Source organism: Ailuropoda melanoleuca, chromosome 15, assembly GCF_002007445.2.
Source record: "Ailuropoda melanoleuca isolate Jingjing chromosome 15, ASM200744v2, whole genome shotgun sequence".
Classification (NCBI taxonomy): Eukaryota; Metazoa; Chordata; class Mammalia; order Carnivora; family Ursidae; genus Ailuropoda; species Ailuropoda melanoleuca.
Window position 1 is genome coordinate 74,890,518 of NC_048232.1, and position 25,220 is coordinate 74,915,737.

The 25,220-nt window shown below is 48.8% G+C and overlaps 1 protein-coding gene across 1 annotated transcript in view; it reads right to left on the reverse strand.

Annotated features, from left to right (window-relative positions):
* WDR45B (WD repeat domain 45B) overlaps positions 1 to 25,220 on the reverse strand; it is a 25,975-nt gene continuing 755 nt past the window's right edge. Inside the window, exons 2-10 of the mRNA XM_002926428.4 lie at positions 19,245 to 19,319; positions 14,248 to 14,349; positions 10,594 to 10,681; positions 9,422 to 9,516; positions 6,707 to 6,897; positions 6,067 to 6,152; positions 5,078 to 5,179; positions 4,008 to 4,129; positions 1 to 3,614 (exon numbers count right to left, since the gene is read on the reverse strand). Coding sequence (XP_002926474.1) covers positions 3,508 to 3,614; positions 4,008 to 4,129; positions 5,078 to 5,179; positions 6,067 to 6,152; positions 6,707 to 6,897; positions 9,422 to 9,516; positions 10,594 to 10,681; positions 14,248 to 14,349; positions 19,245 to 19,319 — 968 coding nt within the window. The 3' untranslated portion in view covers positions 1 to 3,507. The remainder of the gene's footprint in view (positions 3,615 to 4,007; positions 4,130 to 5,077; positions 5,180 to 6,066; positions 6,153 to 6,706; positions 6,898 to 9,421; positions 9,517 to 10,593; positions 10,682 to 14,247; positions 14,350 to 19,244; positions 19,320 to 25,220) is intronic.

Sequence of the window (25,220 nt, forward strand, 5' to 3'; positions counted from 1 at the left end):
AAAAGTGCTGCTCTTTTTAATCATGAACCAATACCAGAAACCATAAATATTCAAGATACAGACACAGCTAAGCAGAAACTCTCAGACTGAAATAAACACCAAGGAGAAAAAAGGACATGGGGTAATTATTGAAAGAGCCCTTACAGACAGAACAGACAAAACACACCAACAGAGAAACAAGGAAAAACCTGAATAAGCCATCTACAGGCTAAATGCAGATGGCCAGCAAAGGTGTTCCAAAATGTTCCACCTGCCAAGACTGGAGACCTTTTTCCTCCATCAAAGATGACGACTGTGCTTGGAGGCTGGTCCTGGTGAGGCTGTGAGGAGGCCAGTGCTGGGCAGAGACACCGACAATCACAGCAGCGAGGGTGGCAGACGTGTTTGACAAGTGTGCAAACGTGTGCACAAGAATTAGTTTCCTAAAGGTTTATAATAGCAAAAAATACAAATTAGCATCTTTGGGCAAGTGAAGTATGTCCCGACATGTTCGTGAGTTTTAAAAAGTTGAAGAACAGTACTGCTGAAAATTAACCACCTCACCCCAGGAGGCAGACACTTTCCAGGGGTGGCCTTCTCCAGATGTGCAGCTCGGGGCAATTCTGCTGCTGACTTCCGACTCTCCCATCTGCTCTTTCCTACTTCACGGCTTGGTGAACTTTGACTGTGAGCATTCTCTGATCCATTTTGAGGAGCAACATTGTGGTACCAGTTCCCGAAGTGTTGTCGTCGATCCGATGTCTGCTACAGAAAGAACGGACGGCAGGTCGGCGGCCCTTCTCATGAAACCGTCTCCGGCATCCAGAAGCTTGGTAGAGACGTTCGGTCACAGGAGCTGCAGAGGACAGGTGACATCTGGTGGCACAGCGGGGAGTGGGCTCCTGGTACTCCGGGATCACCTGCAGGCCCAGAGGGGCCGAGGGCTTCTTAGAAGGATGCGCCCCGACTAACAGGACGGCTGAACCTGGAAGGTGAGGAGGTTGCAGGGTGCTGAGGCAACGCTGCTCCCCCCCCATGGCGTGGAACGAAGGGCAGGTGAGAAGGGCTGGAGGAAGCCTCCCGTCTGAGCGAGAACCGACAGCACAGCCCAGGGAGCGGTGCCATCCCAGGCAGTACCTGGGATGTTTTTTACACTGACACCTGGTGCCCAACCCAGCCACCAAGTGGGGGCCCTTGTATGTCTGTGTCCCTTTGATGCCCATGCTCCAGGCCAGCAGGACTCCGCCAAGAGAGGAGACGGAGGCCGTGGCTCCAGCTTCCAGCAACCCCCTCTCCACAGAGCTTCGAATCAACGGTTATCAGTCGGGAGAACGGTGCGTGGCTCTGCTCTACTTGAGCCCTCAGGAGGTCCGCCAGACAGCGCACCCATGCCGGGGACGCTGCTCCTCCCCACACCTCCCGGGGGGTGAATCGAGGTCACGAGCACGAGCCTGGGGAGTGCACAGCGTCTGCCTGCCTCAGCCTTTCGGCGCTCGACTTGCTGCGTGGGGCACGTCCCAGATGACAAGTGGGGCCTTCACCAATCCGAGGGGAAACTCCAGGGCACACGCCGGCGCCCCTCGCGGCACTGCGAGGCTCGGCAGCTGCAAGCACAGCCGCTGGGCAAGGGCTCCCTCACAGCGGGCCCAGTATGTCCCTATTTTGTTATTTGAGGGAGGAGGCAAGGTCGAACCCGGCATGGCGGAGCCAGGACCACGCTCTCACACTGGCCTCTAACAGGGTATGCTGGAACATTCCTGGGTGTTCAGGGTGCCGCATCTCCGCAGTCTCCGTGCACTGTGGCAACAGCTGTGCTTCTTTACACAACTTTGTTCCTAGTTTAACGTACAGCTGGATACACCAGAGGGGCTGTATTTGGGGAAAACCTGAACTGTAACCGTACGAATGTGAAGGATCCCTCCTAGGCCTCCGTGCCCGGTTAGGGCTCACGTGTTAGCTGAGTCACCACAACACTGACCAGGCACCAGACAGGACACAGGCGCCTCCCCCAAAGGGAGTCCTGTTTGCCACCGCGACAGCAGGCACAGCTTGCCCAACAGACAATACACACTGCTAACAAACGTGCCGCTCTTCACCCCTGCTTGCAGGCAGGAATGCCAACACGGGGCCGCGGCCCGCACAGGCAGCACAGACCTGCAGCCCAGAGTCTGGCAGATTCGGAAACAAGGGTCTGGTTTTGTAACGTACAATTCTCTTCCCTTGACGGATACAGAGTACGACAAAATTAGTCACTTTTATTTAAAAGAAACATTACAAATAAGTGCAAAATTAAATTTCATGATTACATACACACAAAAGTAACATGCATACTTTACACTGAAATCCACATACAAAGTTAGCTGATTACATGACAGTGAAAGAACTGGCAGAACAGAGAGCTGCTGCCGCAGACTTTCAACGTTTGCAACCTGAAATCAAAACCATAAAATTAGGTTTCTTTAAAGGGAATTTAAGAAAATTAAATACATACCTCTGGGAGTACTAACAGTAATATAGAGCCCATAACCTGTTTTAGTCACCAAACGTTAGAAAATGTTATCATGTGCCTTTCCTTCTCAGAACGCTAGTGAAAGCTACTCTTACGAACAACGGGGACGCGGCAGGCTGAGGCCGCCCGCTCCTGCCCACAGACGTCAGGCCTGTGCTGCTGCGATGCCCGACCTTTCCCTCCACATCTTCTCAATTAAGTGACACTTTCCTCAGGGACTGATTCTGAAAGTCTACGTGTTACTCTGCTCCCTACACACAACAGGAAACTCAGGAGGACCGCCGGGCACACGAAACGCTCTGCTCGCCGCGGGCGCCCGGCCTCAGCCTCAATGCCAACAGCTCCGACAGACAGGGACGGCCGCACCACAGCTCACGACAGGCACGGAAAAGACCAGGACGCCGGCTCGCAGGGAGACGCCCACCCTGTGCTAACACGGCTGTCTCTCTTTGCTTCATGTTCAGAGGGGAGAAGGAATTCCTTTCTCCTTTTCTAAGGCAAGCTGCTGGTATTATTGTTCTATTTAAAAATCTGGTTGTAATGTAAGAACTAACACTGACACGCCTGTTCATTTCCCCATTACAGACTCAGCAAAAATGACGGAATATGTTGACAAAACAAATTTCAACTTGTCCATCCTTTTGTCAACCCAGTCCCTACGTGTGTACAGAGCCCCCAGGGGCATGGGGGGCGCAGGTGGGTGGCGCGGTGGAAGCACGGAAGCGAGCGTCACAGCTTAACTAAAGGTAGCGGGCCAGCGGTCGGGCCCAGGCGGCTTGGAGCCACTTGAGTGTCTACACTGCCTTGGTGATGATTCGTTCTTTAATACTGCAAACGGGAAGCCCTGATCAGGAAAACAGACAACCACAGAATGGCTTCAGGACCAAGGTCCCCAGGCAGTCCTCCAGCCGCTGACCCACGAGGCGCAAGGGCACGGGCACCAGCCCCAGGAGTCTGAAGGGCACACTCAGCGCTTCGGGGGTGGCCGGCTGTGGGTGCTGGTTGCACTCCCGGTGGAGTCACAGCTTGTCATCGGTCATCTCTAGAAACTGCGCGTAGACGTCCCGGATGCACTCCCCCTTGGGGTTGAACAGGAATTTGTAGTAGCTACCGTCTGCACAAATCGCTGAGACAGAAGGAGACCGTTTTACTCACGTGCTTGTCCCCTCAACGTTAACAGCAAGCAGACCTCCCTGAGCTGAACTGTAAATGGCCTTGCTCTGGGCAGCGACCCAGAGTGACTGCGGGTGACAAGGGACCCCTCATTCCTGACTGAGCACATGCGTGGCCAGGCGCCCCGACTGTTCCGGGGTGATGCATGTGTTCGACCTACGTGTGGAGGGGAAAAACCCTGTCTGGTCATCAGTTCGAACACCAAATGACCTGCCTCCACAACTTCCTGGGAAACCCTGGAGGGCAGGGGGCTGACGTCGCCCCACACGGCTGTGCAGACCCCAAGTGGGACCCCTGGGGCCCCCAGGAGAGCGAGCACGGGGCAGCCAGTGCAAGGACCACTTACCAATGACGGCATTTGGCTCTGTTCCAAAGGCACAGATACACGGAGAGCCTGAGGGAACCTGAAACTTGGAAAAACTCCACTTGGAACTGAAGTACTTTGGAAGGAAACTGGCTGAGGCCAGACTAGGAGGGCAAGGGGGAGAGAAAAGGCAGTTAGGTCTCCATAACAAAGGTGAAAAAACAGGGCTCTCTCTCATATGGCCTGAGCCCAGATACTTCAAATTCTATTTTCCCTTTTAATTTTACTTCTCACATGAAAAAAACAAAGTGCTTAAAAATGGCTTTATGGTAACCCCAAAAGGGGCACAGGTTTCTACTGCGACTAAATTAATTTGCTAAACACGGCAAACATGAGGCCAGGCACTGGGGTCCAGGTCCGAGTCCTAAATCACAGGAAAGGTGACTGGACCCTAATCAGACTCTAAGGAGCTGAAGGCGAGGAAGATGAGGCCAGAAGCAACGCCTGTTTTTGCATCAGATACTACGGACCCCTGAGCAATGAGCGGGTAAGGGACACCAACCCCCTGCAGTCAAAGTTCTGCATGTAACTGTTGACTCCCCCAAAAATTTAACTCATGGCTTACTGCTGACCAATAACAAACGGTCGATTCACACTTATTCTGTACATTGTATGTACACACATCCCAAATTCTTACAAGAAAGCTAGAGAAAAGAAAATCCTAAGGAAGGGGCGCCTGGGTAGCGCAGTCGTTAAGCGTCTGCCTTCAGCTCAGGGCGTGATCCCGGCGTTGTGGGATCGAGCCCCACATCAGGCTCCTCTGCTGGGAGCCTGCTTCTTCCTCTCCCACTCCCCCTGCTGTGTTCCCTCTCTCGCTGGCTGTCTCTCTGTCATATAAATAAATAAAAAAATCTTAAAAAAAAAAAAAATCCTAAGGAAGAGAAAAACACATTCACGGCACTACCCCCTCCCACGTGCTGCGGCCCGTGGACGTCACAACTGTGCTGTTCGAGGGTCAGCTGTGCTCTGTCACAGAATCAAATGAGCGGCTGTGACTTCACACCGAATGTGCCTGAAGGAGGGGCTGGTCCTCTTAACTCTGGGAAACCCACCTAGACTGTTTATTCCTTTTTGGATCTTCGGCAGCAAAAATGTGCACTGTGCCGTGGTCACTGGACACGCAGATGAGGGAAGCGTCCGGATTGAAGTTAATGCTGCAGAGAAATCAGATGGAGCTCTGGTGTCATGTGGACGCAGAGGAGCCTGCCCCCAACCGTAGCACCACGCCGCCATGTGGGCTGGCGCCTCGAACCCCGGCCTTCTCAAATTCAACAAAGCAATTTTAAGCACCACTGCCCTCCATTAACCAGCCTGCAGTGCTCTCCATGGAACCAGGGGTCCACACTGGGGAACGACCCCACGTGCCACAGCAGGCAGGGGAAGGGGCTTCCTGTGGACCCACCCCGAAGCTCTGGGGGCCCTGAGGCCACCCCTACATGCCACTCAGGTGATAAACTCCTCCTCTCCAATGCCCCTGGCCCCTGGAGGTGCAGGCTGCCCTCTGGAGCTGGGCATCACCAGGGCTGGGCAGGCCCCCACTCTGGCTGGAGGGGCCCTGAGAGCAGACACAGAGGAGAACCCCCACAGGGCTCCACGGGCATAGTCACTAAGTGCATATGTTAATTACATGTTTATCACACAGACCCAAATGCCGCTCAGCACCTGCAAAGGCCACACATGCAAAGAAGGAAACCCCGCCCAAACGGGGTCCACCCCGGCAGGGCTGCAGACCCCGAGTGATCACAGATGAGCTACGAAGGTCTCTGGTGTTTGCCTTAGAATACCCCAGAAAAATCAGCTGGAGGAACCGTGCAGAAGAAATAAAACCAGCGGGGTCAATGGTAATTCCGTTCTCTTAACTTTTCCATGTAGTCCCACAATAACGATTTCGAGTTAGTTGCAGTAAAACAAGCTCACAGCTGACTCCCTAACAGCAGGTGGGCCTGACTCTCCCTCAGTCACATGGGCCCTGTTTCAATGCGGTCAACCCAAAGCAACAGCCTCTCGGGGGACACTGGGGGTGGGGGTGGGGGTTTCTTACCAATAAATATTGGCTGCTTGAGATCCTCTTCGTAGCTCCTGGATTAAATGCCCTGATGAAGTATCAAATATTCTTATAAGGGTCCCCTTTGAAAAACAGTGAAGTGTTTTATTATCATTCACAACTTTTTAGTTTTTTGAAATGAATATTATACTCCTAAACCCATTAGCCCATAAACCCCTTCCCAACTCCCCCACATCATCTAAAACTCGACTTTTCCCCCCGTTGCACCCGAGAATAAGTTGGTGGCCCTTCATCCCAACAGCACTGGTAGGAGCCAGATCCCTGGGCGCCAGCCCTCCACTAACCCCTCATCTACTGCCCCGGCAGGCGCCTGAGAGAACCCGCAGTCCATTCTCTGTCTAGAGAAATGACATCTTCGTCGTAACTCCCGTGGCCAGTTAGAAAAAAAAACAGTGATTCTACTGCCAAAAAGATGCGGCTTCACCAAGTAAATTAACTTTCAACAGTCTATGTCAACGACGACTGATTCCCAAGGGAAGGTGGCCAGGAACCCGTGAGGAGTCAGAACCCACAGGGAAGGGCCAGTTTTCCGTAGGGCTCGCACGGTAAGTCCTTGGGAAGGCAAGGGCGGCCGGGGCAGGCGCAGAGCTCTGCTAAAGGAGGGACATGCACTTACTTTCTCAGACGCCGTTGCAATTCTTGTTCCCTGCAGGTTGAGAGCAATGCAGCTCAGGACGCCCTCGTGGGCTGGAATGTCCACAGGCGGCTTCTCGGTGCTGGCCAGGTCCACGAGCTGCACGTGGCCCGTGTGCGTGCCCGGGAAGGCCAAGAGGGAGTTGTTACTGTTGGGGCACAGGACGCAGAGGCCTGATCGGAGATGGAGAGAACCCATCAAGCACTGAGGACTGTCTAAAGCCTCTGCATTACCCAAACAAAACCTGTTCTCTGTCCTCTAGCTCACAAGAAAAAAAAATGAGACTTACTCATGTGTTTTCATTTTTTTTTTTAAGATTTTATTTATTTATCTTAGAGAGAGAGAGAGATGGCGCAGGGCAGGGGGACAGGGCACAGGAAGAGGGAGAATCTCAAAGCAGACTCCCCACTGAGCCTGGAGCCCAACGTGGGGCTCGATCCCACGACCATGAGATCATGACCTGAGCTGAAGAGTTAGATGCTTAACTAACTGAGCCACCCAGGCGCCCCCAAGGGTTTTCATTTATATCAGAATCACAAGATTTTTTCATTGTTAAAGGTGTTAGAGGGCCAAACAAAGGCAACTCCTGTGAGACTGCCTCATAATTGGAAACATCTGAACTTATTCTTAAATAAACTTTGTCAAGTATCCATCTTCCGCGACACCAGCCACTTGGAATACAAAATTGTGAAATATAAAAACTCCATTAATAATTGTATAAAAATGCAAAATACTTAGGAATAAATTTAACAGTGCCTATATAAGACACTGTAAGACAATGTGGAAGCAAACCAAATTTCTGACAGATGGAGAGCTGATCTGACCTGACCTACTGTGGTCACGGCTACAACGTCCTCTGCCTGCAGGGTCAGTGCGGTCAGAGTCTCTGCAGGCTTTCTGAGACAGACAAGCTGACAGTAGACGTTACAAGGAAAGGCAAGGTCCTAGAATAGCCAAAAGTTTTTTGTAAAATAAGAACATTAGAGAACTTACACTACCTAATTTTAAGAATTATTTTAAAGCTCTAGATAACCACAGCAGTATGGTACTGACATAAGGACAGATCACTGGAAGAGAAGAGTCCAGAAAAATCTTAGACTTACTCGATGAAAAAGAGAAAGGAAAGAAGAAAGAAAGAAAAGAAAGAGAAAAGAAAGAAAAGAAAGAAAAGAAAAGAAAGAAAGAAAGAAAGAAAGAAAGAAAGAAAGAAAGAAAGAAAAGCAAGCCAAAATAATTCAATGAAGAAAAAAAGAGTCTTCTTAACAAATGGTACTAGAAACTGGATATTCATAAAGAAAAATACAAATCTGGGCCTTTGTCCCATGCCATACACACAAAAAATAGATTAAAGACCTAACTTAAGAGCTAAAGCTTCTAGAACACATAAAAGAAAATCTTCGTTCTGCAAAAAACCACAGACCAACTGAAAATATCTGCAAAAGTGACAGACGAAAGGCTCTATCTAGAATATACAAAGAATTCTTACAACTCAGGGAAAAGATAAACAATGTTAAAACAGGAAAGGATGTGAAGACACCTCATAAAAGATGTTCAAATGCCAACAAGCACACGACAAGATGCTCAACACCGCCAGTCCTCAGAGAAATGCAAACGAAACCGCAGGGACATACTATTTCCACGACCACGGCAATGCCCCACAATCAAAACAGTGACAACACCAAGTGCTTGGGCAGGGATCTGCTGTCATCCAGCTCTCCTAGATCACCGATGGGCGTGTGAGAAGACACCGCCATTTTGGAAAACATGAGTATTTTACACACATGGACACATCATCACAATATGGTCCGGCAAATGTGCTCTTCAGTATTCACCCAAGAGAAATAAAACAATTCCTCCAGGCAAAGACGTGTCTGTGAACATTCGCAGCAACTTCTGTCCCTGACAGTCCAAACACTGCAGTGGACAATTTGGTGTATCCATACTATGCAATATTACTTCGCAAAACAAATGCGGAAAAGAACAATGTATACATAACACATGGAGGAACCGAAGAAATATTAAGCTTAGAGAAAGACCCCAAACATAACTGAAAAGGCAAAACTTGAAGGCCAGGTGGGGAAGGGGGCCACTTGGAACTCTTCTCCACTACGCTGGTAGCTACAAGCTGTTTACAATGACTAAATATTATCGAATAATATAGTTAAAATGAGTGAGTTTTATGTATATGACAGCTCAATAAAGCTAGAAGAAAAACACTGAAAATTTTAAAAAGAAATTAAGATGCTATAATGAGGAACAAAGTCACATGCAATCCTCACTCCAGAAGAAAAAGGGAAGGAAACCCCTCAGAACTCAGTGAAAACATGCAATTCCAAGGTCACTCAAGGAGCTCCTGAAGGGCTGACAGTGACAGGGGGAAACTTCCCTCATTCCGCCCCCTGACGGGGTGGGAGGGGAGGTCTCAGCCGCTGCCTGGCAGGCCAGGTGCTGGCATGGGCACATGGCCCAGAAAGCTCGCCCAGGAGCAGGTGGAAAGCACCAAGGGAAAAGGGCACAGGAGGAAGAAAGAGAAGCCTGTCTCCGTCAGAGTGCCCCCAATGAGTGTCAGGACCTGTCCAACCACAGCAGTGCCACTCAGACAAAGACCCGCCACAGGAGAGGGCACCCAACACAGGTCCCCACCTGGATGGAACGTGAAAGAGCCAATTCCCATCATTATTCCTCTGCAATTCTTACCTTTAGGATTATAGCAGGTTTCAAAGACATGCAACTGATGGGGATTATGTGTAAAGGTAAACACCTTAATCATTGAGTCCAAAACAACCACAATTCTGGAAAGAAAGAAACACAATCAGAATTCCTATTTCCAAAAGTGAAACTCAAGCGTTTTGTGATTTTTGTTCTTATCGTTTTGAAACTTTGAAACAGTCCGACAGCACAGACAGAACGATCATTCTTGAATCAGAGCCCCATGCAGGTGAGGTCTCTGGAGGTCACCTGTGAGCCCCAGGGGGTGTGGCAGGCAGTGATGGACAAGCGCCTCTCTCCTGCACACCTGGGTACAGGCTAACAGAATTTCCTGAGGCTTAAAGGACATTTTCATCAAATATTTCATCTACAGTTAAGAACCAAGTAGAGTATATGGAGCAGAAATTATTTCATTATACACTTTAAGGTATGTCTGGATAATTTAGAAATGCTGGAAACTGGAAGGTCCTTGGATTTGGCTCCAGGATACGCATTATTAGGGGCCCTAACAATCAACATTCCCGGAAGTCACAAACCTAAGAACGCAGGTGTGACAGTCCCCTATTCACATTCAGCATCCCTGCCCCTCCCACAGCTGACCATAAGATGTAAATCACACCAAATTAAAATCAAAATTAATGAAACTCTATGTTGCTCAACGTACTAGTAAAAACTTCTATGTTCTCCTAAACACCATGATGGCAACGGCTGAGAGAAGCCTGCTTTCAACAGGTGACAGCAATGCCACCTTCTCATGAAGCAGTCTCCAAAGCTTCCTTTATCTTCCAACTGGTAACATTTACTGAGGCAGCCCGAGGCAAAGCTGGACTGAGAGTAGGACAGCTCACGGCTCACCCCTCGTGTCCTCAGCGGGAACCTGTTGGATAGGCACCATCCTTTGAAGGACTGAGAACCACTGGGGGTTGCTGCCAGGCACATCCGCTGACAGACTGCTTCTAAATGACCCACGGACACCCAGAAAACTCACCCCTTCTTCGCAGCAACACAGAGAATCCCATGTCCTCTGGGTCATAAACTACAATCATCACATTTGAAACATGATTTTCCCAAACACGCTTCTTCCTTCAATATCAAAGCATTTCAGCCGTCTTCAGAAAAAGCGACTATTCCCACTTTTAAAACTTCGATAGCAAACCTACCGATCTCGCCGCAGCTTGACTGCTTTGACTTCTGTAGAAAATTCTATTTCAATAACAGTCTTCTTTTTGAGGTCATCCCAGATCATCACTGAAATTTCAGAGAGAACTTATGAGCACACCAATACACAGGCTGTGGGGCCTTGCAGAAGGGTCCTGACCTCATGAATCTCTGACCATGTGGAGCTGTTGCTCTCCCACTGCCCAGTCTCAGACCCGAGGGACGGGGCAGCCCACCACTTGCAATGCAGTCTCGGAGAGTGGAGTGCTCACCCGTCCCTCCCCACTCTTCCCTTCCAGTAACCAGCCAGGTCTACATCACCTCCCCCGTCCACAAGAGCACACGCACACGCCTCCTTTCTGCCAACCTTGCCCAGTTTTCAGGCAAACTTCTCCCCACCCCACTGTCCTTGGTTCCACCCGCTTGAGCCCAAAGCAAGCATCACGACAGCTCCTGCTGAAGTGCGAGACACACACCTGGGTCAAGCCAACAGAGGCTTCAGTTTTAATGGATTAGAGAACCAGGGCTGGGGATTTCTCGCAACCCCAGCCGTACTGTTCTTGCTCTGCTGCTCACACTGCAGGAGGTTATGAAGCATTGGTAGTCTGCATCCCAAGGGCTCAGACAATTTACAGATAACCTTCGAGGATGAGGACGGCGAGCAGTACTGAGCTGGGGAAGGGGCGTGGGGGAGTGTGGTATCCAGACACTTTCTATCTTCTTCAACTTTCTCTTACAAAGCTGTGTAGGAAGAGTGTGAGGTGAGGGAAAACAAGCTTCCTCAACAGGTCGTGGGCCAGGTGACCAAGGGTGTGGGCAATGAATGTCTCCCCTAAAGGTCCTGACACCATGACCACGAACCCTGGAGGTGGGATTCAGGGCTAAGTTTTGCCATAATGGACTCACCTCAAATTCAAATCAAGAGATAACAACACCTGGGGCGCCTGGGTGGCACAGCGGTTAAGCATCTGCCTTCGGCTCAGGGCGTGATCCCGGCGTTGCGGGATCGAGCCCCACATCAGGCTCCTCTGCTATGAGCCTGCTTCTTCCTCTCCCACTCCCCCTGCTTGTGTTCCCTCTCACACTGGCTGTCTCTATCTCTGTCGAATAAATAAATAAACTCTTTAAAAAAAAAAAAAAAAGAGATAACAACACCTAAGAGAACGACCAAACTTTATTTACTACTGAAGAGATTAAAATTTATAACCATTCAAAAATGAAGCGGAGACTTCTGTTGTTACACCTTTAAAATGCCGTCTTTGTCTGATAAATCTCTTCATTCCCAAATCCCCGAAGTGGGCTCCCCTCGCAGGCACTGGAGCACAGCACGTTAGTAAGTGGGACAGAACCCAGGCCACCTCACTGAAATAACCTTCCAGGCAAAGGACACGTACGACACTCTTGAACGTGCAAAGCAGCTCAAAAATAAACTTTCTTTGGCTCTGCAACCTAACCCTAAAAAGACTGCAATTCAAAACAAATGTAAACTGGCCCAATCCAGACGGAACCCCAAAGATGAGCCACGTTAAGGGGGTCACAAATCTGAGTGAACTCTATTTTCAGAAATCTCTGGAAAAAGCCTGACAGAGCCCCAGAGCCAGTAGCTTGAATTCTCGCTCACAAAAGGGAAGTGACCAGACACAATACCCCAGACAGTGAGAAAACCCCACGGACCTGGGGTGACCTTCGGCTCCCGCAGGCTGCAAGCCACCATCCTGGTGTGCTAGAAATCCTACATGTATACCCAGGATTTGGCATATCTGTCTTTTAATACAGTTCCTGACAGCAAAAGGTACATTCACTAATTCTGGAATTCTTCTTTTGTCTTCTAAGCTCCTGACTAAGAAAAGGCCTTTCGGCTCTGCCTGAACAACACTGTGCAGTCTCGGCTGGAACTTACCTCGTACTGTGATGACCTGTCCCCTCTAGTCTCATTTTACTGTTTTTCACAAACCAAAGACACTAGCTTCTTCCCATTTCGACACCATATATCTTAATTTATAACTATTAAAATATTAAGAGTAAATTCAAGTAGTAATTTTGACATCATTGAAAAAACCACAGTGCCCCAGAGGGGCCCAGCTCCAGACTCTACTCATCAGGGTCAGTAGTAACAGGCTCCAAGGCAAAGACCTGAGTCAGCAGCAGGACTTGTGCCTGCCCCCAAGCAGCCCAGGGAAAGGAATTCTAAGTAGGCTCCATGCCCAGCATGGAGCCCAGCACAGGGCTCGAAGCCACAACTCTGAGATCAAGAGTCGGATGCCCAACTGAGCGCCCCCCACCGGTGCCCCATCCCTGCACCCCGAGTACAGCAGCCTCTGTGTCACTTCTGGATGGCCTCTTTCAGAACTCCCAAGCCACAGGTTCTGTTCACCCAGGCTGTGGTGGCAATGACCCAGACAGCAAACCAGGCTTTCTGCCCTTCAGCCCTGCTCATGACAAGCTGGAGGGGTGGGGTCCCTGCACACCGCTGCGAGTGGTTCTGCTCCCCAACCCCACCAACCCCACTCACACTGTCCACCTTTGAGAGCTGGCTGCTCTGAGAGCTGCAAGCTGGGGCCCCAGAGCCTGCCAAGGATCACCCAGGACTCTGCACCTTTCTGTGCTTAGCTGACTCCCCTCTTTCTTTGCTCCCATGTCAGGCCTGGGCTACTCCCTCCCATGGTCTCAAGCAGACCTCCAGCTCATCCTCACACCCACAGGCACCTTCTGGAACCTTCCTGCCCAACCTGGAAAGAGAGCTCTCCACCTCCTCCCCACCCACTCAAGAACCTATCACCAGTGGTTCCAACCCCACAGTCCTCATGGGCACTCAGGCTCAGCAGCACTTGATTCGGATAATCCCATTTACTTCTCTCTGCCTAGCCCTCCCTGTGAATAAAGGCTCCCATCTCTGCCATCTTCAGTCTCACACACTGCTTCTAGACTAGAACATTCCTGAGCTAGGACAGGACTGCTTTCCCGATCACACCCTCACCTTGTATTCAAGGCCCCCTGGATCTCTCCTCACCCACCTTCAAAATCCACCGGCAGCCTCTTCTGGTTTCTACCCTGCTTTCTTTCTCTCCCCCCAGCAGATACCTGGGTTCACAGGTACGAAGCACACAACTGCGGTTGCTAAAATTTTCGTTTCTCCCTTACTTTAAAAGCCGGACGTTTTACACCACAATCTACCTGAGCACACAGAGACTTAGACACACAGACCAAAACCAGTTACTTTTAAACCCAGAGCCAATGTGGCTTTTTGTTCTATGTGGCAACCGATGCTTCTGTGAGTCAGTGGCTCTTCGCAGGAAAAATAACCTTCCTATACCTCACTTTAAAATTAACTCATAGCATTTACGATAACAACTCACAGCTGAATACTCAGAACAAAATGGGGTCCAGGGGCATGCCATGCCCCCTTTTTAGCCAAAGTTAATTGAAAAGCACGTGCTTTATGTCCGTGGGAACAAGTGAACCTTGCCACACACTATTCCTCCTGGGAACAGCAGAGACGAGACTTTCTCTCTGGATGCCTCCTGTTAGCGACCGGTCCCTCATACTCCACGGGGCTACAAAGAAGAGCAAATGTAGCCGCGAACACCAAGACGCTCTACGAAGTTCCAGACGTTACAACACGGGAGGCACGACCATCAAGCCCACCATCACTTTACCTTTGTTGGGGGGGTATTTCGGCTTTTTCCCACCACCAACCAGTGCTAAATAGTTGCAGCGAAATAACATTTCAACGTGGCCAACTCCTCCTTCCAGAAATTCTGAAATGATATTGAAAAAAAGTTAGTATGTATATTTTGCAATTTAAATAGAGAAAAAAAGGGCAAGGTAACACTCAGCATTTGACTTTAATCAGCAGTTTGTACCTGCCTACCACCAGCAAAGAGACTGCTGGCTGGCCAGGAGAGAGAAAGAGCCGTGGGCTTTGGACTTCCCTCGGCAGCTCGTACTCATGAGCTGTGTTTCCAGGTGTAAAGGCTGAGCGACCGGCACCCTGAGAAGCCAAAATACCAAAATGTATGAAATACCTACACTCATATTTTAAGGGACAGCAAAATCTCTAAGCTGTAAGAAACCATGCTAAATGCTTTAATGTAAAAAGCAGAGTTTACCACTTTATTTATTTTTAAAGATTTTATTTTTTTATTTGACAGAGAGAGAGAGAGCCAGCGAGAGAGGGAACACAAGCAGGGGGAGTGGGAGAGGAAGAAGCAGGCTCATGGCGGAGGAGCCTGATGTGGGGCTCGATCCCATAACGCCAGGATCACGCCTGAGCCGAAGGCAGACGCTTAACGACTGCGCCACCCAGACGCCCAGAGTTTATCACTTTAAACACCTCTTCCACTGGCTTGAAATGCTCAAAACAGTTGGTGAATTACAAGAAGAGGAACACGTCAGCAGATTTTCAGATGTCCTCCACGACAAAAGGAAGACCAACAGTGCTCACTCAGGGAAGGCATGGGAAGCCGGTGGGAAGTTTGGGGCTCAGAGAAGTGAACCCCACTCTGGATGGTTTCTGTTGCAGAGCAGGACCAGCCCACCCTGTTCTCACCAGCCCCACACTCTGGTTGGCAACGACCAGAGCTCCTGGCCCAGGGAGGGCACAGCAAAGGGCAAGTAAGGAAGCAAAACCTCTGAAAGTTAGATGTTAACAGAAGATCAGTGGCCATTCAAGAGGATTCCAAAGGTCATCAGCTGGCTCTGTGAGAAAAGTCAAATTCAAGGCCTCGTAGAAATTCTGGAAAGGACTATCCACTTGACCCTTGAGCGACATGGGATTCAACTGCACAGGTCCACGTATATGCAGACTTACTTTCAATAAATACAGTCTGATACTGTTAATGTATTTTCTCTTACGATTTTCTTAATAGTATTTTCTTTTCTTGAGCTTACTTTATTGTATGAATACAGTATATGGATACACGTAATGTACAAAATACATTAACTGTTATCAATAAAGCTTCTGGTCAACAGTACGCTACTAGCAGTTAAGTTGCTGGAGAGTCCAAAGGCATACATGGGGGCTCCTGGGTGGTTCAGTGAAGCATCTGTCTTTGGCTCAGGTCATGATCCCAGGGTCCTGAGATTGAGACCTGCATCAGGCTCCCTGCTCAGTGGGGAGCCTGCTTCTCCCTCTCCTTCTCTCTCTGACTCTCCCCTGCTCGTGCTCCTTCTGACTCAGTCACTCTTTTGAATAGATAAAATCTCAAAAAAAATAAATAAATAAATAAAAATAAAGGTCACATATGGATTCTCGACTGCAGGGTAGGGGGAGTGGTGTGTGTGATCGCTCCTTATTCCTGGTTGTTCACGGTCAAGAGCAATATATCTATACAAGCATCTAGGGTCTTTCTCCTCGTTTTTCCTTTCAGATAAAATCCTTTAGGTATAATTGATGAATCAAACAGTATGTGTGTCTGTATAAAATGAATACATTTTGCCAAATTACCCTACGAAAAGATTCTACCAACTTAACTATACCATTAAGATCGTGAAACAGGCCATGAAATGGTCTGCTGCTCCACAGCCAAGCCAAAGCTACATACTAACGTGGTACCATCACCCTCATGACAATCTGCTCACTCCCCTCCACCTCACATTTCTCTCTAGTCCCTTCATCTCGGACTGGGAGTGAGTACGTGAGCATGAAGCCCATTAGACAAAATGAGGATTAAGGCCCCCAACACACCATCACGTCAGGCGGGCTGCTGCACTGGGTAACGTCAGGAATTGTGGACAACAGGTCACCCCTTATTTCTAGATACTTGGTGTGTCACACCAAGGACCCAGTCTTATTCATGACTGCATCCCCAGCCCCAGTGCAGCATGAGACACTGGAGGCGCCCGACCACCGCCCCGGGGTCGGGGTCGGGAACACGCAACCCCCACCTGCGTTCCACCTCAGTCATGTACTGCTCTTTCTAGGCCTCTGTGTCCTCTCTACTTCCCCACATATGGCTGCCAATGTCACATGCGTGAGCACTGGCCATGTGGAGGGAAACATGGGTGACACGGAAGACGGGAATGCCTCTAAACCCCTCTGCCTGCCTTGCAGGCTGTGCGAGCTCACTGAGCATGAGCTATACAAGTTCTAATCACCTCTGCACCATGGGAGAGTTGTGTTTCTAAATGAAAAGTGAAATTAACTTTTTATGAGTATTCCTTACGTTGCTATAATCACTGGGTATCATATTTTATCCAAATGTTTCATTCTTGAACCTTCTTCCTAGCATACACTCAGATATGAATCTGAGTCCTACACTTGGACCCCACAGCATCACTGTGAACACCAGACAGGCCACCATTCCCGGCAGTCCTCCCTGCGGCCCCACGGCTTTCTTAGAGTGGAGCAGAGCTGCAAACCCACTTCAGGTGTGATTAAGACACAGGACCGTCAACGCCTGGGCGGCAGTTGGGAGAAAGCTGCCTCCAACGGCTCCCAGTCCCTGCTGGCAGGGAGCACACCTGGGAGAGGCAGCTCATGGCCAATCCCACCTACTCAGTGCCACAGTCACACTGGAAATAACAGGGCCGACAGCCCAGATCAGAGGGTGACCACTGAAATGCAGGCACACTTCCTTCCTCCTCATTTAGAAAAGCAAACCACCAAGATAAAACAGGAATGAGATCCAGCCTGTTTTCTGTCAAGCTGTAAGTTGCCAGAAATTTAACAGTAGACCAATCTACAAGTGCACAGGGGTGGATTGCTTAAAATACACCATCAAAAAGCACAGCAAGGCCCCACCATGATCCTTTTCAAATTCACTCCAAGCTAAGCTTAGGGACAGACTGCCCCAGACACAGTTCAGCTGAGCAGCAAGAGGAAATGATACTTGCCTTCAACGCGACAATGGCAAACCCTTCTGGAACTTAGACTTTAAAATGCTTCTTGTCTAACATATTTCTTTTTAGATTATTTATTTATTTATTTGGGGGGGGGTTAGGGAGGGAGGGAGAAGCAGACTCCCCACTGAGCAAGGAGCCCGCCGTGGAACTCGATCCCAGAACCCTGGGATCATGACCTGAGCCGAAGGCAGACTTCAACCGACTGAGCCACTAAAGCACCCTACCGTATTTTTAAAAGAAATCCTGAATTTGTTATAAACATTTCATTAATTAGGAAATAGTTGTCAATATATTGCTAATGATTCAATTTGAAACTAAGCCTGTAACTCCTAAATTTCTAGGTCACTTTAAATAAAAAGTATTTGCAAATCAAATTGTTTCCAAGTATTTTGTCACTACTTGTCCATATAAAGCAGGGCTGTCTTAATTCACTAAGCAACCAAAACTAAATAAAAGTCAGATGCTCAGAAGACCAACAGGAGACTCCCGTCATGACACCGAGCGCTCACGGACACACTGTCCAAGAGCACACCGCTGCTGGACTGGGAGAGCAGGAAGGCACCAGTGCACACAGCACTTAGTATGTGTGCCAGGCACTGATCCGTACGTTTTAAGCATTCTAATTCACTGATCTTCACAATAATCAAGACAGACAGTTATCACCTTCCTTTTGCACACAGAAAGTGAGGCCAAGAGAAGGTGAGGAACTTGCCCAAGGTCACACAGCAGCCTGGTAAGCGGCAGAGACAGATTCCACCCAAACCACGTGGGCCAAGAACCTAAGCCCTTAACTACCGGCTACAGTCTGTCTCTAATAAGTGCAAGTTACACACCTCAATTTACAAAGTCAACTCCTAGATGTAAAGCACCACTTACTGTTTTATACACCAGGGCTGTTGTACAAACGCCACGCTCAACAAAGGGGTTCCATTATCGAAAAGATTTCTGCTAGTCCCTGCGCTGGGTTCTGACTTGTGACAACAGGAGGGGATGTTTAGTGCAGCACCAGGAGCAGGAACTTCCTCTTACAGATAAGAAGCAGCTCCAGCATCAGAAAGTGTAACTTGGGCACTGAATAAAAACCAAAGCCACAACTGCAGGAAGAAAAAGGATGTTTCTCATTTTCTATGATTTATCTGAGATTTGTTCATCTGTTGGCAGTGCCTGATTCTCCCAGAAAGTAAAGAAAGCAGCAGACACCAAAAGCTTAAGAAAAATACCTTGCGGGAAAAATAAATTGAAAAAATTCTACCTGTAAAATTTACCAATTTTTCCTGTCAAATGGCAAAAGGATCACCATTATTTTAACATTTCCAGCAGAAGCCCAGATTCCACTTGGGAAGCTTTTGAAAACTTGTATTTCCCGAAAACATAACTTAAGACACCGAAATACGTAAACAGAAGCAACTACAATTTATTGCTACAGATAATATTTTCTAAGTGGTCATTTATCAAGCGTCAAGAGTCCCACATACTGAATTGAACCTGTCACTTGAGTTCTCTACAACCTCACACTCAGCAGCAAGAGAGAGAATGGGTTGCACCAAGCAACTGTTTCTAATGTGGCAGCTAGCGAGAACTGAAGACACGGCAAAGACACATGATGCTTCAAAGTCCATGTCCACGGAGAAATCGGAGCCGGGCCACGCCCACTGGATCACCTTTGCACCCCGTCTAGGCCGGCAGAGGGCCATGAACTTCCTACTTACTTCTCAAAACCAGCACCCTGCCCCCCACAACTGTGAGATAAAATGCAGATTCTTTGAAGTCTGGAAAAAGGGAGAAACTACGAAATGTCAACTACTCTTACCTTGTTTCTCTTTTTCTTTTAGAGGATCGGTGTTATAGACTCGGAATCCGTTTTCCATCCCACAGGCAAAGCATCCTAAAGTGAGAGAGAGAGAGAGAGAGACAGTAGTTATCACAGTGGGATCTCAGCTAAGGGCCCCAGGGCCTGAAACAGCAAAAACAAGGGGTCTGGAGAAAGCAGCCCTTCCGAAGAACTCTTACAAATGCTCCGACCACGCCGGCATGGTCTGCTCACGCCACCACTACCCTCCTCAAGGCTGCTACTAAATGATGTGCATAATCCAGCACAACGTTTCCAGTCATCTAATGTGAACAAGAGCCTTTGGAGTCGCACCAACTTCCTCCTGCAGCGACTTTCTCTGGCATTCCTCAAGACCAGCTGTGCCTGAACACTTATTCCACGAGGGGTTCACCAGCTACCTCCACAAGCCATTCTGCCCCAGCACATTTCCTCCGACACCTGCCTCTTGCTAACACTCACCACTGGCCTCGCTATTCCCAACACACCTCTCGAGTGCTGTGTGTCAGACACCAAGACGTGGAGAGGCAATGACAGAACAAGAAAGTCCATGCCTCCTGGAGGACAGGTGCGAGCGAGCAATCCCAGCAAGTGTGGACAGAGCAGACTAGGGCATGGGGGGAAAGGGCTGCTGCAGTATGGCCTTCCAGAAAGGGGCCTGAGGTCTCCCATGACCTCCCACCTGTAAACAAGCTTAACCTTGAAACACGTCACGGTCACACACCAGGCTGTTAATGGTCAAATTAACATCCACCAAAACAGCCAAGATGGTGGAAAATGCCAAGTATAAAGCGGGTCTGGCGACATGGGAACTCTCCACCTGCTGGCGGACGGCAAACCGGTACCACCACTCTGGAGCGCTGCTAGCACGATCGCCGACAGCTGCCCACTCTATCCTAGCTACACGGGCCTTACGGAAATGACGTATGTTCGCCAGAGGCGTGCATGAGAACATTCACAGCAGCACTAAGACATTCTAACAGCCACAAACTGAGAACTCACCCAAATGCCCCCCAATGGTGAAATGAATTAACTGTGACATATTCACACAAAAAACCACTATGCATCAATGAGAACAATCTACAAATACCCGGCAATATGGAAAATGTCTCACAAACGTAACGTTGAATAAAAAAGCCAGGAGCAAAAATAAAGGACAGAGACGGGCAAAACTCATCTACACTGCCGGAGGTCAGCCTGGCCCGGGGCAGTGACTGGAAGGGGCACAGGACGGCCAGGTATGTTCAGGTGGGAAGACTCGGCAAGCCGAGCACTCAGGGCACACGCACTTTTCTGTGAGTACAGCATACTTCAGGAGAGAGAGAAGGAAAGGCACTACAAACACCAAAGGTCGGCAACCACTCTCTAAGGAGGCCAGGCATCATCCTTGCCATGTTCATACAACTTTTTCCCACAGAGGAAGCCCCTGCCCAACAGCCGGGGACCCCACAGGGCCCTGGGTTAATTGGTGGGGCGGCAACGGGGCACTGGACTCGCCGGCGGGCTTTCTCCTGTACACAGGCACACCTTGTTCCATGTTGCTTCACAGACCCTGTGGTTCGTCCAATCGAAGGTTCATGGCAGCCCTGCCTCCAGCAAGTCTATCAGCATCGCCCTTCCACAGCATTTCTCACTCATGTCTCTGTGTCACATTCTGGCAATTCTAGCAAGATTTCAAACTTTTCCATTAGTATCTTTGTTATGGTGATCTGCGATCAGTGATTATGACTCACTGAAAACTCAGATGGGGGCTAACATTTTTTAGCAGTGAAGCATTTTTTAATTAAAGTATGTACAGGGGCACCTGGGTGGCTCAGTCGGTTGGGCGTCTGCCTTTGGCTCAGGTCATGATCTCAGGGTCCTGGGATCAAGTCCCGTGTCAGGCTCCCTGCTCAACTGGGAGCCTGCTTCTCTCTCCCTCTGCCTGCCACTCCCCCTGCTTGTGCTCTGTCAAATAAATAAAATCTTAAAAAAAAATTAAAGTACACACATTTTTTTAGACATAATGCCACTGCACACTTAACAGAGTACAGTATAAACATAATTTTTATATACACTGAAAAATAAAAGTATTAATTTGACTCACTTTATTGTGACAGTCTCTTTAGTGCAGTGGTCTGGAACCAAACCTGCAGTTTCTCTGAGGTGTGTCTGTACAGACCACTCACATACTGCCCACATGCAAAAACTACCACTACCCCCCACCCCCTTCCCCATAGCTACAGTGAAGTGAGCCAAGGACAGCAGTCTGTGGGCTCAGGCCTTGGTCCAGGCAGGATAAATAAGTATATAGAAAAAGGGTACGTACTCAAAAATTTGAGTTTCCCAAGGGATTAGAAAGAAAAATAGGCAGCTAAATTATAGAAATGTAAGAGTCTTCAAGACCATCGTATAAATTATGTTTAGAAGATAAAAGCCTGAACATTTAAAATTACGAGCAAATGTCCTTTTAAAAATGATTTCTTGGGGTGCCTGGGTGGCACAGCAGTTGGGCGTCTGCCTTCGGCTCAGGGCATGGTCCCGGCGTTATGGGATCGAGCCCCACATCAGGCTCCTCTGCTGTGAGCCTGCTTCTTCCTCTCCAACTCCCCCTGCTTGTGTTCCCTCTCTCGCTGGCTGTCTCTATCTCTGTCAAATAAATGGGTAAAATCTTTAAAAAAAAAAAAAAAGAAAAGAAAACATTATAAAAAAATGAAAAATAAAAATGATTTCTTGTACATCTGAAACAAACGTAACATTATGTTTCAACTATATTTCAACTAAAAAATTACAAAAATAAACAATGATTTCTAGGGGCACCTGGGTGGCTCAGTCAGTTAAGTGTCTGACTTCTGCTCAGGTCATGATCCTGGGACCCTGCATTGAGCCCAGAGTTGGGCTCCCTGATCAGCGGGGAGTCTGCTTCTCCCTCTGCCTGCCGTTCCCTGTGCTTGTGCTTGCTCTCTCAAATAAATAAAATCTTAAAAAAAACCACACACACACAAAACAATGATTTCTAAGCAAAAGTTGCAATGAGTGTTAAAAATGCTAAAGAGGGGTGCCTGGCTGCCTCAGTCAGTTGAGTGTCCAACTCTTGATTTCGGCTCAGGTCATGATCTCAGGGTTGTGAGATTCAGCCCCACATCCATAGGGCTCCCTACTCAGCAGGAGTAGGCTTGGGGTTCTCCCTTTCCCTCCGTGTCCCCACCCCTAGTTTGCATATGCGTGCTCTCTAATTAAAAAATGCTGAGTAGAGGGGCGCCTGGGTGGCACAGCGGTTAAGCGTCTGCCTTCGGCTCAGAGCGTGATCCCGGCGTTATGGGATCGAGCCCCGTCTCTATCTCTGTCAAATAAATAAAATATTAAAAAAAATGCCTCCCCCTGCTTGTGTTCCCTCTCTCGCTAGCTGTCTCTATCTCTGTCAAATAAATAAAATATTAAAAAAAATGCTGAGTAGAAATTAAAAATCAGTATAAGTAAAAACGAAATGTAATAAATTTCACCATCTAGCATAAATTTATAAAGAATTAACCTAAGGGTGGGGCGCCTGGGTGGCACAGCGGTTGGGCGTCTGCCTTCGGCTCAGAGCATGATCCCAGCGTTATGGGATCGAGCCCCACATCAGGCTCCTCCGCTATGAGCCTGCTTCTTCCTCTCCCACTCCCCCTGCTTGTGTTCCCTCTCTCACTGGCTGTCTCTATCTCTGTCGAATAAATAAATAAAATCTTAAAAAAAAAAAAAAAAGAATTAACCTAAGGGTAACCAGAAGCTTAAGTATAAAAGCATATTTTTTCCTTCAAAAACACTAACTTTACTTACAATTTGTTAAAATGAAATGAGCTGGGCTATTTTTCAGACAACTAAAACATGGCCTTTTAAGAGCCACAGCTGTACTTTATTTTACTTATTTCTTGAGAGAGGGAGAGGATCCCAAGCAGGTTCTGCTGGATCTCACAACCCCGAGACCACCACCCAAGCCAAAACCAAGAGTCACATGCCCAACCGACTGAACCACCCAGGTGCCCCACACACCTGTATTTTAAAAACAACCTTTAATAAAACCTTTATAAAAATACAATCTTCCCTGGTTTCTTAAATAATAGCATCATTACGAGCCTCGAGTACTATACTGAAACTTAGCTCAAAGATTCCTCACTCAGCATCAAGGCAGGTATCATAAGAATAATTCTCTTGCATGAAATGACTTCAATTCACTAAGCTGTTTGCTTTTGTAAACATAAAAGGTATCACAAGTTTTTATAGTTACCGCTCCCCTCCCTTACTACCAGCTAGCCATCTGTTTCCACTAAAAACATATTATTTTTTAAAAGATTTCATTTATTTATTTATGGGGGGGACAGAGGCAGAAGCAGACTCCCCACCAAGCAGGGAGCCCAATACAGGGCTCGATCCCAGGACCACAGGATCATGACCTGAATCGAAGGCGGACACTTAAGTGACTGAGCCACCCAGGGACCCCTGAAAACATATTTTTTTTTAAGATTTTATTTATTTGACAAAGAGAAAGCCAGCGAAAGAGGGAACACAAGCAGGGGGAGTGGGAGAGGAAGAAGCAGGCTCCCAGGGGAGGAGCCTGATGTGGGGCTCGATCCCAGAACACTGGGATCACGCCCTGGGCTGAAGGCAGACGCTTAACGACGAGCCACCCAGGCGACCCTGGAAACATATTTCTTAAGGAGTTGTTATATCACTGTTAATTCTCTAAAGAGCTCTCAATTATTATCAAGCCCATTAAAAAACCTACTGACCCTCCTCTGGTAATCAAACCCCAACGTGCAACGATGCACGAAATTGCCAATGTCCAACATCTGGCCCCAAACTCATACCCCACTCATAAATCCGTTCTCCCACAATCCCTGCAGTCTGGCCCAACCAAACCACCTTCGCTGGCTCAGCCCACAGCACCCACACCCCTCCCAAACCTTCCCCATGGCTTACTGCCACCTCCTCCGAGAACCCTTCCATGACCTCAAAGGCTGGAGGGAAACTTGCCCTCCTCGGACTACATGAAAACCTCCTATACCTTCCTTGGCATGCCTACATGCCACCTTGTTATCTCTCCGGTGTTTCAGCTCCCCTATGACACCACAATAAACACCTGTGGGCAGGCTTAACACATCCTTCGGAGCACAGCACAAAGTAAACACGTGACAACCACAGCTAGGCAACACTGCACTGCGATTTATTTTCACAAAGGCGGGATCCTACAGCACTAATTGCATTCTCTTCAAAAACAAAACTTGCAAAGCGACCATGTAAAAGCTGTCCCTGAACAGCAGCTGTCACCCCCTTTCTCCCCAGTGGGGAGGGAAGGCAGCTCTGCGCCTCGGTCCTCCCCGCCCCTCCTCCCCGGCATCCTGCTGGCCGTAGCGGACGTGGCTCCAACAGCGGTTTAAATCACCCAGGGACCTCAGCTGGATTCCAAAACGTGAAAATAAAACGCCATGTCCCCCAACGGCACACTCAACAGTCAAGTCCTTAGAGGTCCTCTGATTTCACTGAACAAGAAGAAAAAACGCTAGGGGAGTTCAGTGATACTTTCTCATTAAAACCAACAGAACGGACGAGGACCTACACCCAACTAGGTCACTAGGGTACGCAGCTGAAAAGAAACTGAAGTGTTGTTCAACTCAACTAGCGCTTATCCGCCGAAGACTCTAAACGTTTAGAGTACAGGAGAAAAAGCGGAGTTTCGAAGCAGATCCCAGTATTTTCCCCTGGGGAAAAATCCGATTATCGTCGAACCCGGTGGGAGCCCGCGGAGGAGGGCCGACCGAGCGGGTGCGGCCGTCGTCCCGGAGCTCCAGAAAAGTCTGGAGGCGAGGGACCCGCCCCGACCTCGGCCCACACACCCCCGCCCAGAGTGGGGGCGGCGCCGGGAGGGCCGGGGCGCAAGGCCAGGACAAAACTGGGGGTGGCACGGTCAAGGGCCGCCTTGGGGGGAGGGAGCCGGTTGGG